A 13101-nucleotide genomic window follows, 5' to 3' on the forward strand; every position below is an offset into this window, starting at 1 on the left:
TGTGTTGCATACTGTATGGTATGTTTTCAAATTTAATTTTTACCCACATTTTTGAAAAAGATTTTAAGATTTTTCAAAAATGTTTTTAAGCACCATTAAAGGAACACGCCGACTTATTGGGACTTTAGCTTATTCACCGTAACCACCAGAGTAAGACAAGTCGATACATACCCTTCTCGTGTCCATGCGTGTTGTAACGCTGTCTGACGGCTCCACCGGTAGCTTAGCCTAGCACAGAACCTGCAGGTAACCGGTTCCAACCAGCCTTCTGCTCCGAGTAAGTAACAAAATAACGCCAACATGTTCCTGTTTACATGTTGTGATTTGTAGAGTCACAGCGTGTACAAAAAACAACGTAACATGAGACACAACCATCTTCTAACCGTAAACAAAAGGCTTGCTGCAAAGCAAATCACTCCGCCCAAGTAGCAGAAGTAGCAGTGCTTCGCCTTTCTTAGAATATAGTTCCCAGTTTGTCTTAATCGGTTAACATTCAGCCAAGTGCATGCTTCAGTCCAACAGATCTTTGTCCACAGTCTGTGTGTGTGTGTGTGTGTGTGTGTGTGTGTGTGTGTGTGTGTGTGTGTGTGTGTGTGTGTTTTCTTGCATGTGTGTTTGTGTAAAGAGCCTGGATGACAGACCATGGAATAATGACTCTAATACAGCTGCATGTCTAAACATTTTCTTTGAAAGAATATTTAGAGGAAGGTTGTGCCAAATAATTCAAAGTCCACATGACAGGCCAGACATCATCTCTTTTGATACAACTTCTTCAGTCCTCCTTGGCTTTCTCTTGTCTTTTTTTGTTAATATTGCTCTTTCACTCAATCCATCTTGTCATTCTGGGTCTCTGAGTCTCTATTTCCTCTTTCTCTCTGTCTCCTCATTTGTCTCCTCTCCCTTTACGTCTTCCCCCCTCTCTTCCTCTGCCTCTCACATCAGCCACTTTTTCCTTCGATCTCCCCGTCCCCTCCTCTCTCTCAGGAGATGTGAGACTCTTAAACATCCTTAGACAGAAAATATAAACATGCATATCTGTGGAGATGTTCTCTCTCCTTTACTCAGTCCCATCTGGAAAACCTTAGATCACCCCAACATATGACAACTAACAGAGCAGGGAAAAGAAAAAAAGGAATACGCATTACATTGGGAGCAGCTATGGAAAGAGAGATGGAGAGAAATGGAGAAGATATCCACTGAGGGGTAGAAGAGGGATGGGCTGTTAATTGATTGTTTTGGCTCACTAGATTGTGACATTTGTGAGATGCTGTGTGTCTTAAACTTTTGAAACTATTGCTTGATGTCAGATTCATTTGTTCTGTGCACTGGTTCCTTGTATATACAACCAATCTTTTGAAAGTGCAAATGTCTCTCTCAATATTTGAAATCTCTATATTTCTCTTTGGCAAGCAGCTGGTGTTTGCACTGCCCAGAAAATTTAATTTATCGGGTGTTTCTTCTTTTGATTTGAACCTCCAGTTTAGCCTGTAAAGCTGGCTGTGGATAGGTATTCCCAGCTACATGGTTGTCCTTCAGTTTGATTTATATAAAGCTTAGGCTACTTCAAGTCTGTCATCTTACTGATAATTCTTATTACTTACTTACTCTGTTAACATTCACTGTTATTTCTCCTTGTCATAAGAAGCATTCGCTGCAAAGTCATATAGTATTTCTGCTGGTATTGCTATTGAATTGTTGATTTGTTTAATTATGATAGTTACTAAAGCTATTGTTCTTCACTTTGTCTCTTTATGTCCATCACTGTAGTCATCTGGAGGACAACCAAATCAGTGTTGTCGAGAGAGGAGCCTTCCAAGACCTCAGACTGCTGGAGAGACTGTAAGTACACCATCTTAATCTGCTGCCTGTTGTGTGTGTGTGTGTGTGTGTGTGTGTGTGTGTGAGTGAGAAAAATCTTAACAGCTGATGCCAACTTATGGTATTTTAGAAATGTAAAAAAAACAACCTGGCTACAAAGATGCACACACATAAGTATCCCAAAATATGCATACATGTACGCCCGCAAACACGACTTCACACACACACGCAAATATTTGACTTACTACTGCTGATTTTCCGTTTTGCCAAATATACACACACCTTGCTGTTCTACATTCTGTAAAGCACCCGCACATATATACACAGAGTCACAGAAAGAGAGTACATGGATGATACCCAAGTCCATCCACTTCACACACAACCTTGGAATCTCTCATGTTGCCTTGTTCAGTGTGTGTGTGTGTGTGTGTGTGTGTGTGTGTGTGTGTGTGTGTGTGTGTGTGTCCGTCAGCTCACACCAAGGTTCTAGTCAACAGAATCAAGGTGTCAGTGTACAACACAACACTTCACGCACACACACACACACACACCTGCATGTTCATGACTCTGTGTTGGAGGGATGACAGACAGCTCTGCAGAAGGACATGCTTCTATGTTACTGCTTACAGATTGTTTATGATCCTGTGGCATGAAGTAAAAATAGACTGTAACACACTGTGTATTGTTAGACGCTATCTCCTGAAAAATCAACTATATTTTCAAATCTGTTTTTAAATGTGGCTTTCACGTGATGTAACATACCTCCTAGCTGCTAGTCTTCAACTGATGAGGACAGCATTTCTAAACTTAGGAACTGGCTGTCTTACTGTAACAGTGTTGAATTCACATTGGTGGGCTTGGACAGGAGCTGAGAATTTCCTCACTGATATGATTATGTCAGTTTCTTAGCTATTTAAGCAGAGTAGGCTATTTAATTTGCCACTGTCTTTCCACATTGTACCTCCACAGTATCGAAATATCAGTAAGTTGAAGACGTCATGCTGCATAAACAGAAAGCTTGTCCAGTTCCAATGGGGACTCTATTGATTTAAAGATTTTGCATGCCATTAAGAGGAGAGTTTACATTTTTACAAGACCAAGAATAAGAGGGAGACGTTGTCACAGACATGTAGCAGAGACATACAGAGAGACACTTAATTCAGTTCAGGTGACAGAAAATGTTGAGTAGCAGCAACAGGTGTATCTTGTCTCTTAATGGAGATCACACATCTGATAGTGAAAGTGAGAGGTGATAGGCTGCTTTAATGTTAAAAAGGCTCTTTAATGTGGTGTGTCAGGAAGGGTCAAAGGTTAGGGGTTAGTTTTGGAAGAGGTTAGGAAGCAACATAAGCACCTTTCACAGAGCCTGTACGAGGTGGGAATGTTGCACCGTTATTTCGCCTTGCTGTTCTGTATGAAAGGTACGGACACGGAACGGGGACAGAGTTGTTCTGCCATTAATGGCGTTTTTCCATTACATGGTACCTGCTCGACTCGCCTCGACTCTACTTGCCTCGCCTCGACACACCGTGCGTCCGTTTTCCATTGCAGATTTTAGTACCGCCTCAGCGTGGCTGGTCGTCTTATGCCGGCTCGAAGCACACACCAGCGCACAAGTATAAACATCAGGCCACTTGAGCTTGTTTTACAGTTCTGTGGAGGCTCCTCGCAGAGCTTTCGCCGTAGCCTATGTAAGTGGCCTGATGTTTATAGTTGTACGCTGGTGTGTGCGCTGTGTGTGTGTACGTAGGCTATGGCGAAAGCTCTGCCTGGAGCCTCCGCAGAACTGTAAAACAAGCGGTGCCGCAGTAAACTGCCGTGACCTAACGCGACACACACACAGAACGTGGAAGGTGTGTTGTTGTTGCCAGAAGACACATTTAGTACCTGTTACCAGGTACTTATTTTCGTAATGGAAAACCAAAAGAGGCGAGTAGAGTCGAGGCGAGTCGAGCAGGTACCATGTAATGGAAAAGCGCCATAAGTCGGCAGCGGAGGTAGTAACAGAGCCAAATCGACGTCTGTGTAAAAGGGACAGTCAGAATGGCAGGACCAGCCACAAACCGTTGTTGTATATACACTAGAGTTTAGATTCTCTGCCCGAGCCCGAGCCGATCTTTTCCGCCACTATCCTTGGGCCGGGCCTTTGACCAAGCATTTGTGTTTTTTTAATCATTACTTTATTAGTCTTATTCAGTGGGGAGAAAGCTATGCCTCTCCAGCTTCTCCCGTAGCTCTGGGTGTCCTGCACTGACTTGAGTGTGAGGTAAACTGTGCTACATCGTGTCTCCCCCATCTGCAGCACTGTTGTCGGCCTGTGCGTCGGTATGCAGACCGTGCCGAAGGACAGTATTAATTAGGTGATCGAGACAAGAAAATCTCCTATATTGTTCCAGGGGTTTGATTATGTTGATGCCTTGATCTGTTACCCACACTATTCGGCTGAGGGAGCAGCTATAGGGTCGAGTTTAGGTTAGTGGTTTTTTTTAACGTTTCTTCATTCGGATCCATTTGCGATCTATTCCAGTCTGAATAAACAAACAGTTTACATGCTTCGTCCTTGTTGCATTATTCATTAAGATAATTCTAAACTGATTTCTGTAGTTCAAACAACTCGGAATTGTAGTTGAGAACGTCAGTTATAACGGCCCGCGTATTAAAAAAATGTCGGGTTTAAATCGGGCTCGGGCTCATAATTACAGTTAATGGCCTGGGCCGGGTTCGGACGCAACGTGCACGGGCTCGGGTAGGGTCGGGCTTGATGTTTTGGGCCAGATCTAAGCTCTAATATACACGTCACGCCTCTTTTGCTTCTGGAATGCTGACATGCTATCTTAAATCAAACACTGGGGCAGTGTAAAAAAGCAAAGCCAACAGTTGTGTGTCAAAACTCACACAAGATCATTTGTTGATGGCATTGTGCAACTCTAATGTATTTATAGCTAAAGTTGCATGTCAATATAAGTATTATATACATCACATACTGTACGGATGACTTTTTGGGTCTAAAGTCAATCCATGGAAAAACAATATAATATAAAAAGGAAATTTCTGCTGGAGTGATGATAATAATGAGGATGCTGAATTCTATTTTTTACTTCAGTCATAGTGAAATGTGCTTAGCTGACAGAGTCTCTGATGTTGTGGCTGTCAGGGTGAAAGTTTAGGGGTGAGAGTTCACGGTGCTGAGACTGTGTGATTTATGGCGTCACAATGTGAAAAACATGGAGCTTGGGTGAACACATTCATGTATGTCAACATACGAATTGTAAAGTCATGGGTATGGTCAATTCACCTCATGTAGTCATTTAAGAGAAACAAACATTGACTCAGAGTTGGCTTGAAATGGTAAATTGTAATGGTTAACTGAATTTTAGTCCTGTAAAAGGTTCTAATTGATGGACATTTTGCCAAAAGAAGGGATCTCAAGGCGTGAGTTTTTATTTTGTTTTCCTTACAAAAATATATCAAACTTCTGGAATTTGAGGTACTGGCCCAGTGAGATTAGTTCCCTTCAGTCTCCAAACCATTTCTGCTGGACTTTACTGTGATTCTGAAGAAGAGAGATCATTTTCCAAATTTAAAAAATATAGTGCCCATGGACTTGTGGTCTGGTAATATTTCAAAGGTTCCAAGCAGAAGAAACTCATTATTATTTGAAGATACACAAAGGATTCTTCTCATAAAAACCACCAACAGTTTTGTGAGCGAACATCTTAAAATGACTCATAACTGTAATAGTAGTCGATTATGCACTTTACTTTTGTGCCAGCTGTTATTTTCTTGGAGCAGGGGTCAATTATTTCAAATTGTGGATATCTTTTTTTGGACTGTCGCTCTCTTTCCATTGGTGTACACAGAAGTGAAAGTCAGGGTCGTATTATCATTATCACAGGGGTTAAAAGGTTGGTGTCTGTGTCTTCTCCTGCACAGATTCTACTTTGTGACCCCATGACCCCCCACCCTCCTTTTCTTTTCTTTTTCCGCTCCATGCCTCGTTTCTCAGCCAAATGCTTTGGTAGCTTGATAACACTTTCACTCCCTCTCCTCACGCTGTCCTCATCTATCTCTGCTGCAGCCAACCACACCCTGCTTTTGCACAGGAGGCCAACACTTTTTTAAAGCCTTTTCCAACGAGGAAAGTGGAATAAAACTATATGCACGTACACACACACACACACACACACACACACACACACACACACACACACACACACACACACACACACACACACACACACACACACACACACACACACACCTTTCAACCTTAAACACTCTATTTCTCACTTTACCCTCACACACATGTCTACCTGTTGGTCAACACCATTTTTCACTCTCTCCAGTCTTTCACTCTGCCTCTCATTCCTCTGTAAATAATTGCCATGTGTTCATTTCATGCTCAGTTCAACACAGTCAAACGGCGAATGGTATTTTACATGTATAATATAAGAAGACATTGGGTTTTCATTTTATATTAGTTGAGAAACAGTCCTATGTCAGTGAAAAAAATGCCCCAAAAGGTCCCTTGGAAACCTTTTCAATGTTACCAAGATTAAAAAATCACAGAGGTGGTGATGTTGACCAAAAACTATTAGACTGGAGAACACTGCATCCGGAGGGTCTTAATAAAGTGTTGTCTTTAACTTGTTTTTCTTAAGAATATACTGTTATCCGTCTAGGAAATAATGAAAGCCAGGCCGTCCTACTGTTGCTTTTAGTTTTAGTTGTGTACATATCAAGATAAATACTCATGGGTGCATAAACAAAGATGTTTTGTCTATGTATTCGTTTTGGTATCTTTGTAGGTTGTGTGACCACATCCAACTAACTGATACGTTTTTTTCACACTTTTTGGCTCTACTGATTGGCCATTACTTAGTCTGATAGCATATTTAAGAATTACATTACTTTAAATTGTGCTGGCGATGGTCCTCTGACCGAAACATTCACTTTTTTTTCCCATTTTATCACCTCTTGCACATGAAATTAATCAATACTTTTTGACTAGAAGAGCCTCTCATAGTTTTTTTGGCAATTTTTTACTATGATGTGGGACTCTTTATCTTGGATACACGCACATGACACTACTTCTTGAAAAGTCTATATTCAAGATCCATTTTATTAATGAGAAACATTAATGAAATAGCTGTTGTGTTTTTGCATATTTGTCAAAGACACTACGATAAGGCTTATTTTTGCCATCTGAAAACACAGTAGTGCACGTAGCCCTCTTGTAACCTCCTAATTGATCATGCATTTTATAGGTTAAGACTTTTTCCAAAATATATTGAAAATGTACTAAGAATAGTGTTAACTTAGTGAATCACCCAGGCAAGACTTTTATTTTTTATTTTTTACTGAATACATCTTTTAACTTGATTAAAAGGAGTCACTCAGATGACTGGAAGACGCAAGAAACCAACACTCCCAGGTCAAAACATGTGGGGATGATAGTGATAACTGGCTTTAGAGAGCTTAGGGCACGATAACCTGCAACTGACACACACACACACACACACACACACACACACACACACACACACACACACACACACACACACACACAGCATGATAACCTGGAGGTCATGATCACAGGAAACCAGGCGGACTTTCCCATGAGTTTGACCTTTGAACCGTGAACCCGCTGACCTTCAAGGTGATCAAGAAGTCGCCTGGTTGATGATAGTTCAGTCAACACAAAAGCATGAATCGGAGTGATTTATGAGTGTGTATTTTTTGCCCTTGTCTGTTCCTGCTGTGTTTTTTGAGTTTTACAAAGTGAAGTCGCTTTAATTTAACTATATTTCCTGTTTTTGTCTCCCTCCTTTTCTCCCCACAGTCGCCTGAACAGAAACAAACTCCAGTTCCTCCCAGAGCTTCTTTTCCAGTCCAACCCCAAACTAGGCCGGCTGTGAGTACACCTTTCTTGTTTTTACATCTCTCCATCCTACTTTCCTCAAATCTCCCATCTCTCTCTCTCTCTCTTTCTCTGCCCTTTTCTGTCTTCTTTTGATGTGTTACGTGATCCATTTCTAAACATGGCCACAGTGCAATGTCAGAACTTTTATCCGGGTTGAGGGTTCAAGTCCCGCACCAGGTGACACAGTGCCGCTCTGTGAAGAGGTGAAATAGAGTATGTGTATGTTTGTGTATGTGTGTGCACAATTTTAAGAGGTGAAAGTGTGCCTGGAGCGAATGTTTTGCTTGGACCTGTGAGGAATTTTTATTCGGGAATATGGAGTTTTCCCAGAGCATTCAGAGTGTAAGAGCAGGTCATACTGATGCAGTGAAGCCTCCCACTTGCCTTCCTTCTCTCCCTTTTTCATCTTACATTCTCAGACAGAATCCCCCCCCTCTTTCTCTCTTTCTCTCTCTCTCTCTCTCTCTCTCTCTCTCTCTCTCTCTCTCTCTCTCTCTCTCTCTCTCTCGCTTTCTTTCTCTCTCTTTCTCTCTCTCTCTCTCTCCTTGTGTTTCAGTCCCATCGGTACACCCACCCTGTCTCCTTTTCCTCCCCTGTGCTCTCTCTGTCTGCACTCTTTCTTTCCACTCAGGTTTTCTATTTGTCTTATCCTCAGAGAGTCTCTGTCAGCTTAGGTTGAAGGTTGAAACACCTTCTAAACTTTATGGCTGTTTGTATTGGGCTGCCTTCAAGTAAAGCTAGTGATAGAAACTGTGTGTGTGTGTGTGTGTGTGTGTGTGTGTGTGTGTGTGTGTGTGTGTGCGCGTGTGTGCCTCTTGTGCATGCTTGCTTTTGACTGTATGTCTGCAGTCATTATTGTGTGCATTCTTGAGCTTATATTTTGTGTGTATGTACATGCACCATATTAATATAATGTATCTACATATAAGTGTGTGTGTGTGTGTGTGTGTGTGTGTGTGTGTGTGTGTGTTTGTGTGAGTGTTACAAGGTGTTAGGATAGGGAATACCAGCACTGGGACATTAAACTTCTCACTTCCCTCACTCTCTTTAATAATGTTTCCATGAGGCAGAGCGCTTTGGAAGCTACTGTAACCTTTCTTTGTTGAAAAAAATATTCTTCTGTGAATGTTTTTGTGTATGTTTTTGGCACAAGTTTGAGCTGTTTTAAGAGCTCAAAAAGTAAATTAGACCAATAAAAAGGAATACTCCACTGAAAAGCTTTTGAGTATCAAAAATTCAATACATTTTAGCCTTGAAAAGTTGGTCTTTGTAGCTTACTTCTTCACAAGGAACAGCAGCTATAGTCAGCTTGGGTTCACAAGAGTGTAACCAGAACCAGAGTCAATGCAGTGTCGTACCATAATGTATCAAAATGTCCTAAGAAATGTCTCAAATGACTACTGTGACAATCCACTTCTACGCCATTGATATGTTCCCAACAGTCATAGCTTTGCCACATCATAATTACATAAACAATTCAGGTGTTGTGTTATCTCCTCCTCGATGCTGGATGCAGTCCTTTGTGAAGGAGCAATTTACAAACTTTCACAGCCACGTTACCAGCCTGCAGGCAGTGATTTTTTCATATTCAAAAAACTGATTTCTAAAAGTTACAGCTCTTAGAGGACATTTGAAAAATGCTACCTTGCAATATCTTTCAATTGGGGAACTTACTTTGAAACTAACCATGTAATCTACGGTATATTGCCTTTTCTGTCCACAGTAAACCTCCTCTAACATTAACACAGGTTCTATCTACATTCAAAAATAGATCTTCGCAATCATTTTTCAGTTTTCAGATAAACTGAAGGATAAAATGCTGTTTTGTGATTTCAGGCAATGCTTCTATGTCTTAGGTGAATAAAAAAAAAACAACCTTAATAGAAATAAAATGTTATTTTGAATTTCAAAAGAGCGTCTTTAAAAAACATCACTGTTTTGTCATCTAAACTTTTATTTTAAAACCAAGTAAAGGAACAAAAGCAACACATAGTAATAATAATGGTGGTTCATGGTGATGACAATAAATTGTATTTTCTGAAGCACTTTCTCAATCTGATCTCCTGTGTTGGCAAAAAAAAGCCACAGAAAGATGAAATCTTCTCAGCGGGGTGCACGCTGTGAAACCTCTACTTAAAACTATTATTTGTGGTGATGCGTGATGTACTGCTGAAGACAGCAAAGTAGATGGCTGAAAGCAAATTGTCATTTACGTCAACTGTGGCTTCCAGGATCACACACACAGTCAAATCCCCTCATGTGAACATCAGGGACACACACAGTGAAGGATGCAAACACATATACTCCATCACGCATACTCTTTCTATGTTTACCTCCTGTTTCTAACCCTTTCTCTTGTTTTTCATGCGTGACTTTTTTTTTTGCCTCCACTTGCCATCCAATTACTATTCTCTGAAACCCGTAATTGGTCTCGATAGCTTTTATTCATTGCCGGTCGAATATGGATCCCTATAGAGCTCTCAGACAACTCAGTACGAGAGTGGAAAGGGTGAACGTGCTCCAAACTTAACATTATAAATCTCATGTTCTTTATATCCACACTTTGCCATCAGCACAATCTAAATTACAGTGTCTGGAGTTTCCTCCTGCTCTTTATTTTTTTCTTCTTTCCACTTTTCTGGTCTTTGTCGTCCGTTTTTTTCTGTGCTTTTCATCCCATCAACACTGTTTTTCTGCCTATTAAGGAAGTGGTGGTAATGTAAATAGCCAGGTATTTAGATGAGAAAGTGTGTAAGAGAGAAAGACAGAAGAGGAAGAAATGGAGGTAGAATAATAAGGGAGGGATACTAAAAGAGAGAATAACAGCAGGGGACTAAGAAGGAGGAGACAGGGAGGTTTGCTGGTGGGTTTTTGGTTTAGGTTCGTAACCTTCTTCTCTGTCAGCCTTGGTTAGATATTAAATGATGGCAGTGTGATAGGAATTACCTCTTAACCCTCCTATTAAAGCCCTGTGGTCTGAGGTTTGGAGATGGGAGGAGAGGGAAGAAGCTGGACTAGCATTAAGAGTCTTGGATCTTGCCGAGATGAAGCGTATGATTCAAAGCTACTATAGAATCGAAGACATTGGCTTTGTGTTTTGTTTTTTCTTAAGAAAATGTATTAATTGAGCAGTACTTGTGCGGATGGCGAGTGCCTGACAAAGACAGATCAGAGAGTGGTATTGGGGAGGTCATGTGAAGGAGGGAGATGGATAGATGAAAGGATGGTGGTGGAAGATGAAGGGAGTGGGTTTGGATGGAGGGATTGGAGTCCTACTGACCCCACTAGGTGCTTGGTAGGGGGGAGGGAAAACAAAGATAGGGATGGTGAGATAGATGGATTGTGGACTGGAGTCTGTGGGTTTCAGTATGTGCAGTCTGTGGTTGTTTCCCACCACAGTTGCAGAGACTGTGGGCTCACAGCACATGCACCCAGACACACACTAACACACACACTAAGACGAAGCTCTGAAGAGAATACATTTACTAGAAAAGCAATGAATTTCTGGTTTGAAAAGCATCAATCATGGTGGCTCGGATGGAAAAATGCAAGTCATTGGGGTAGAGGGCTTTTGTGCATCAGTGCACATCCCGGTGTATCAGGGAGGTTTACTTTGCTAAGTGACTTGATGGCTGTTAGTCTCCTGTCTAATAACACTGACCCAGACTGAACCTCATCCTGTTATCGTCACTTTCTGCTCTGGTAGTTTGTGTGTGTGTGTGTGTGTGTGTGTGTGTGTGTGTGTGTGTGTGTTCTTGTTTAACTATATATGTGGGGTCCAAAAACCGGGAATACAGTATACTTGTGGGGTCCGGACAGCTTTGTGGGGCCAAAATGCTGGACCCCACAACTTTAAAGGGCTGTTTGAGGGTTAAGACTTGGTTGTAGGATTAGGGTTAGAATGAGGTTATGGTTAGGGTGAGGGTAGGGGTTAAGGTTAGGCATTTAGTTGTGATGGTTAAGGTTAGGGTAAGGGGCTAGGGAATGCATTATGTCAACGACGGGTCCCCACAAAGATAGTGAGTGAGTGTGTGTGTGTGTGTGTGTGTGTGTGTGTGTGTGTCTGTGTGTGTCTGTGTGTGAGTGTATGTTGCGTGCAAGGCCTCCAAATGCACAATATGTGCATTTGAACCAGCACTGGTTTACTGCCAGTGATACTCAAGAAGCAGCATCATTCTCCCCCATTAAAGAAGGTCATGTTACAGTTGATTGGTTTGCATGAGAGGAGAGTGGTGCGATGAAGAAGAAAAATGAGAGTAATGTCAGACTCAAGAGATATTTCCTCTTTTCCTTCACCACTGGGAGGGCCTCAAATACTGAGTATAACATAATGCAGGAGGTGATTTTTGACGATGTCTTAACATTTATGGACACTGAAATAAAAACAGGGTCTGGCTGTAAGGATGCAGAACCCCCTGTTTGTTATTTCGAACAAGAATGCAGATTTATGACCATGTTCCAACAACTTGCTGAATTTTACTGGTTAAAGCAAGACTGTGTAACTTTTAAAATACCATATAATATAATCTTCGTCTTATAAATGAAAGTTAAATTCATTAACAATAAAACGCACCCTTTCTGAATTTAATACTCAGGGGTTATGCTGCTGCAGCCTTACTTGGTCTGGTATGACCAGCAGCTTAGGGTGGCTAATGCTAGCTAATGTTATGTAAACTGGACATTACTGACTCAGTTGGCTGACTTATTGACTCTTCTCTACTTGTGCTACTTTTACACAATGTTTTAAATTGTATTTACATTCATGTTTATTGTAAATTAGCAAATGTAAATAAAACAAATAAAGAAATACATCTGCAATAAAAAAAAGCTAATGTTAACAATAATACATCTGACAAAAGAACCAGTAACCCAAGAATCTATCAGATTTTAGTTTGATAACATGCTGTAGTGTAGTAAAGCTTGTAAACTCCCGTGTCTTTTTTAGTTTTCAGCTTCTTCCCATTTTTTAACACTGCTGTGCTCCCGGAATGTCCTAACTGCACCCTATGAAATGCATCACAGCAGGTATACGTCCAGCAGCCAAACATTCAGCCTAAAAGGGTTTTTGGAGGCTTAATGAAAAGAGAAGGAAGTTCTTGTCCAGAAGGATGCTAGTAAAGGAGTTTTCCCAATCACAGTGTCCTTGAGAATGATGGTTAATTTCTACATGTTCACTCACTATGGGCCAGTCTGGATAACAGCATTAGTTCCCATTCCTAAAACTTAAGGAATAAGAGAGGGGATATGAAGCGGAAGGAAAACGGCCGACTTGAGTCTAATAGTCAACAAATCATGACCTGGAAGGTTGCCAGACTAAATCCCTGTACTGATGAGTGGACGGTAATGAGACATACTCTTCA

General features: G+C 41.1%; 1 protein-coding gene across 1 annotated transcript in view; it reads left to right on the plus strand.

The window, feature by feature from the left end:
- The window catches only part of slit3 (slit homolog 3 (Drosophila)), a 247117-nt gene that overhangs the window by 20456 nt on the left and 213560 nt on the right, over nucleotides 1-13101 (plus strand). Inside the window, exons 3-4 of the mRNA XM_078260191.1 lie at nucleotides 1768-1839; nucleotides 7661-7732. Of these exons, the coding sequence (XP_078116317.1) occupies nucleotides 1768-1839; nucleotides 7661-7732 (144 nt within the window). The remainder of the gene's footprint in view (nucleotides 1-1767; nucleotides 1840-7660; nucleotides 7733-13101) is intronic.

The sequence above is a fragment of the Sander vitreus genome, chromosome 10 (genome assembly GCF_031162955.1).
Source record: "Sander vitreus isolate 19-12246 chromosome 10, sanVit1, whole genome shotgun sequence".
Taxonomy (NCBI): Eukaryota; Metazoa; Chordata; class Actinopteri; order Perciformes; family Percidae; genus Sander; species Sander vitreus.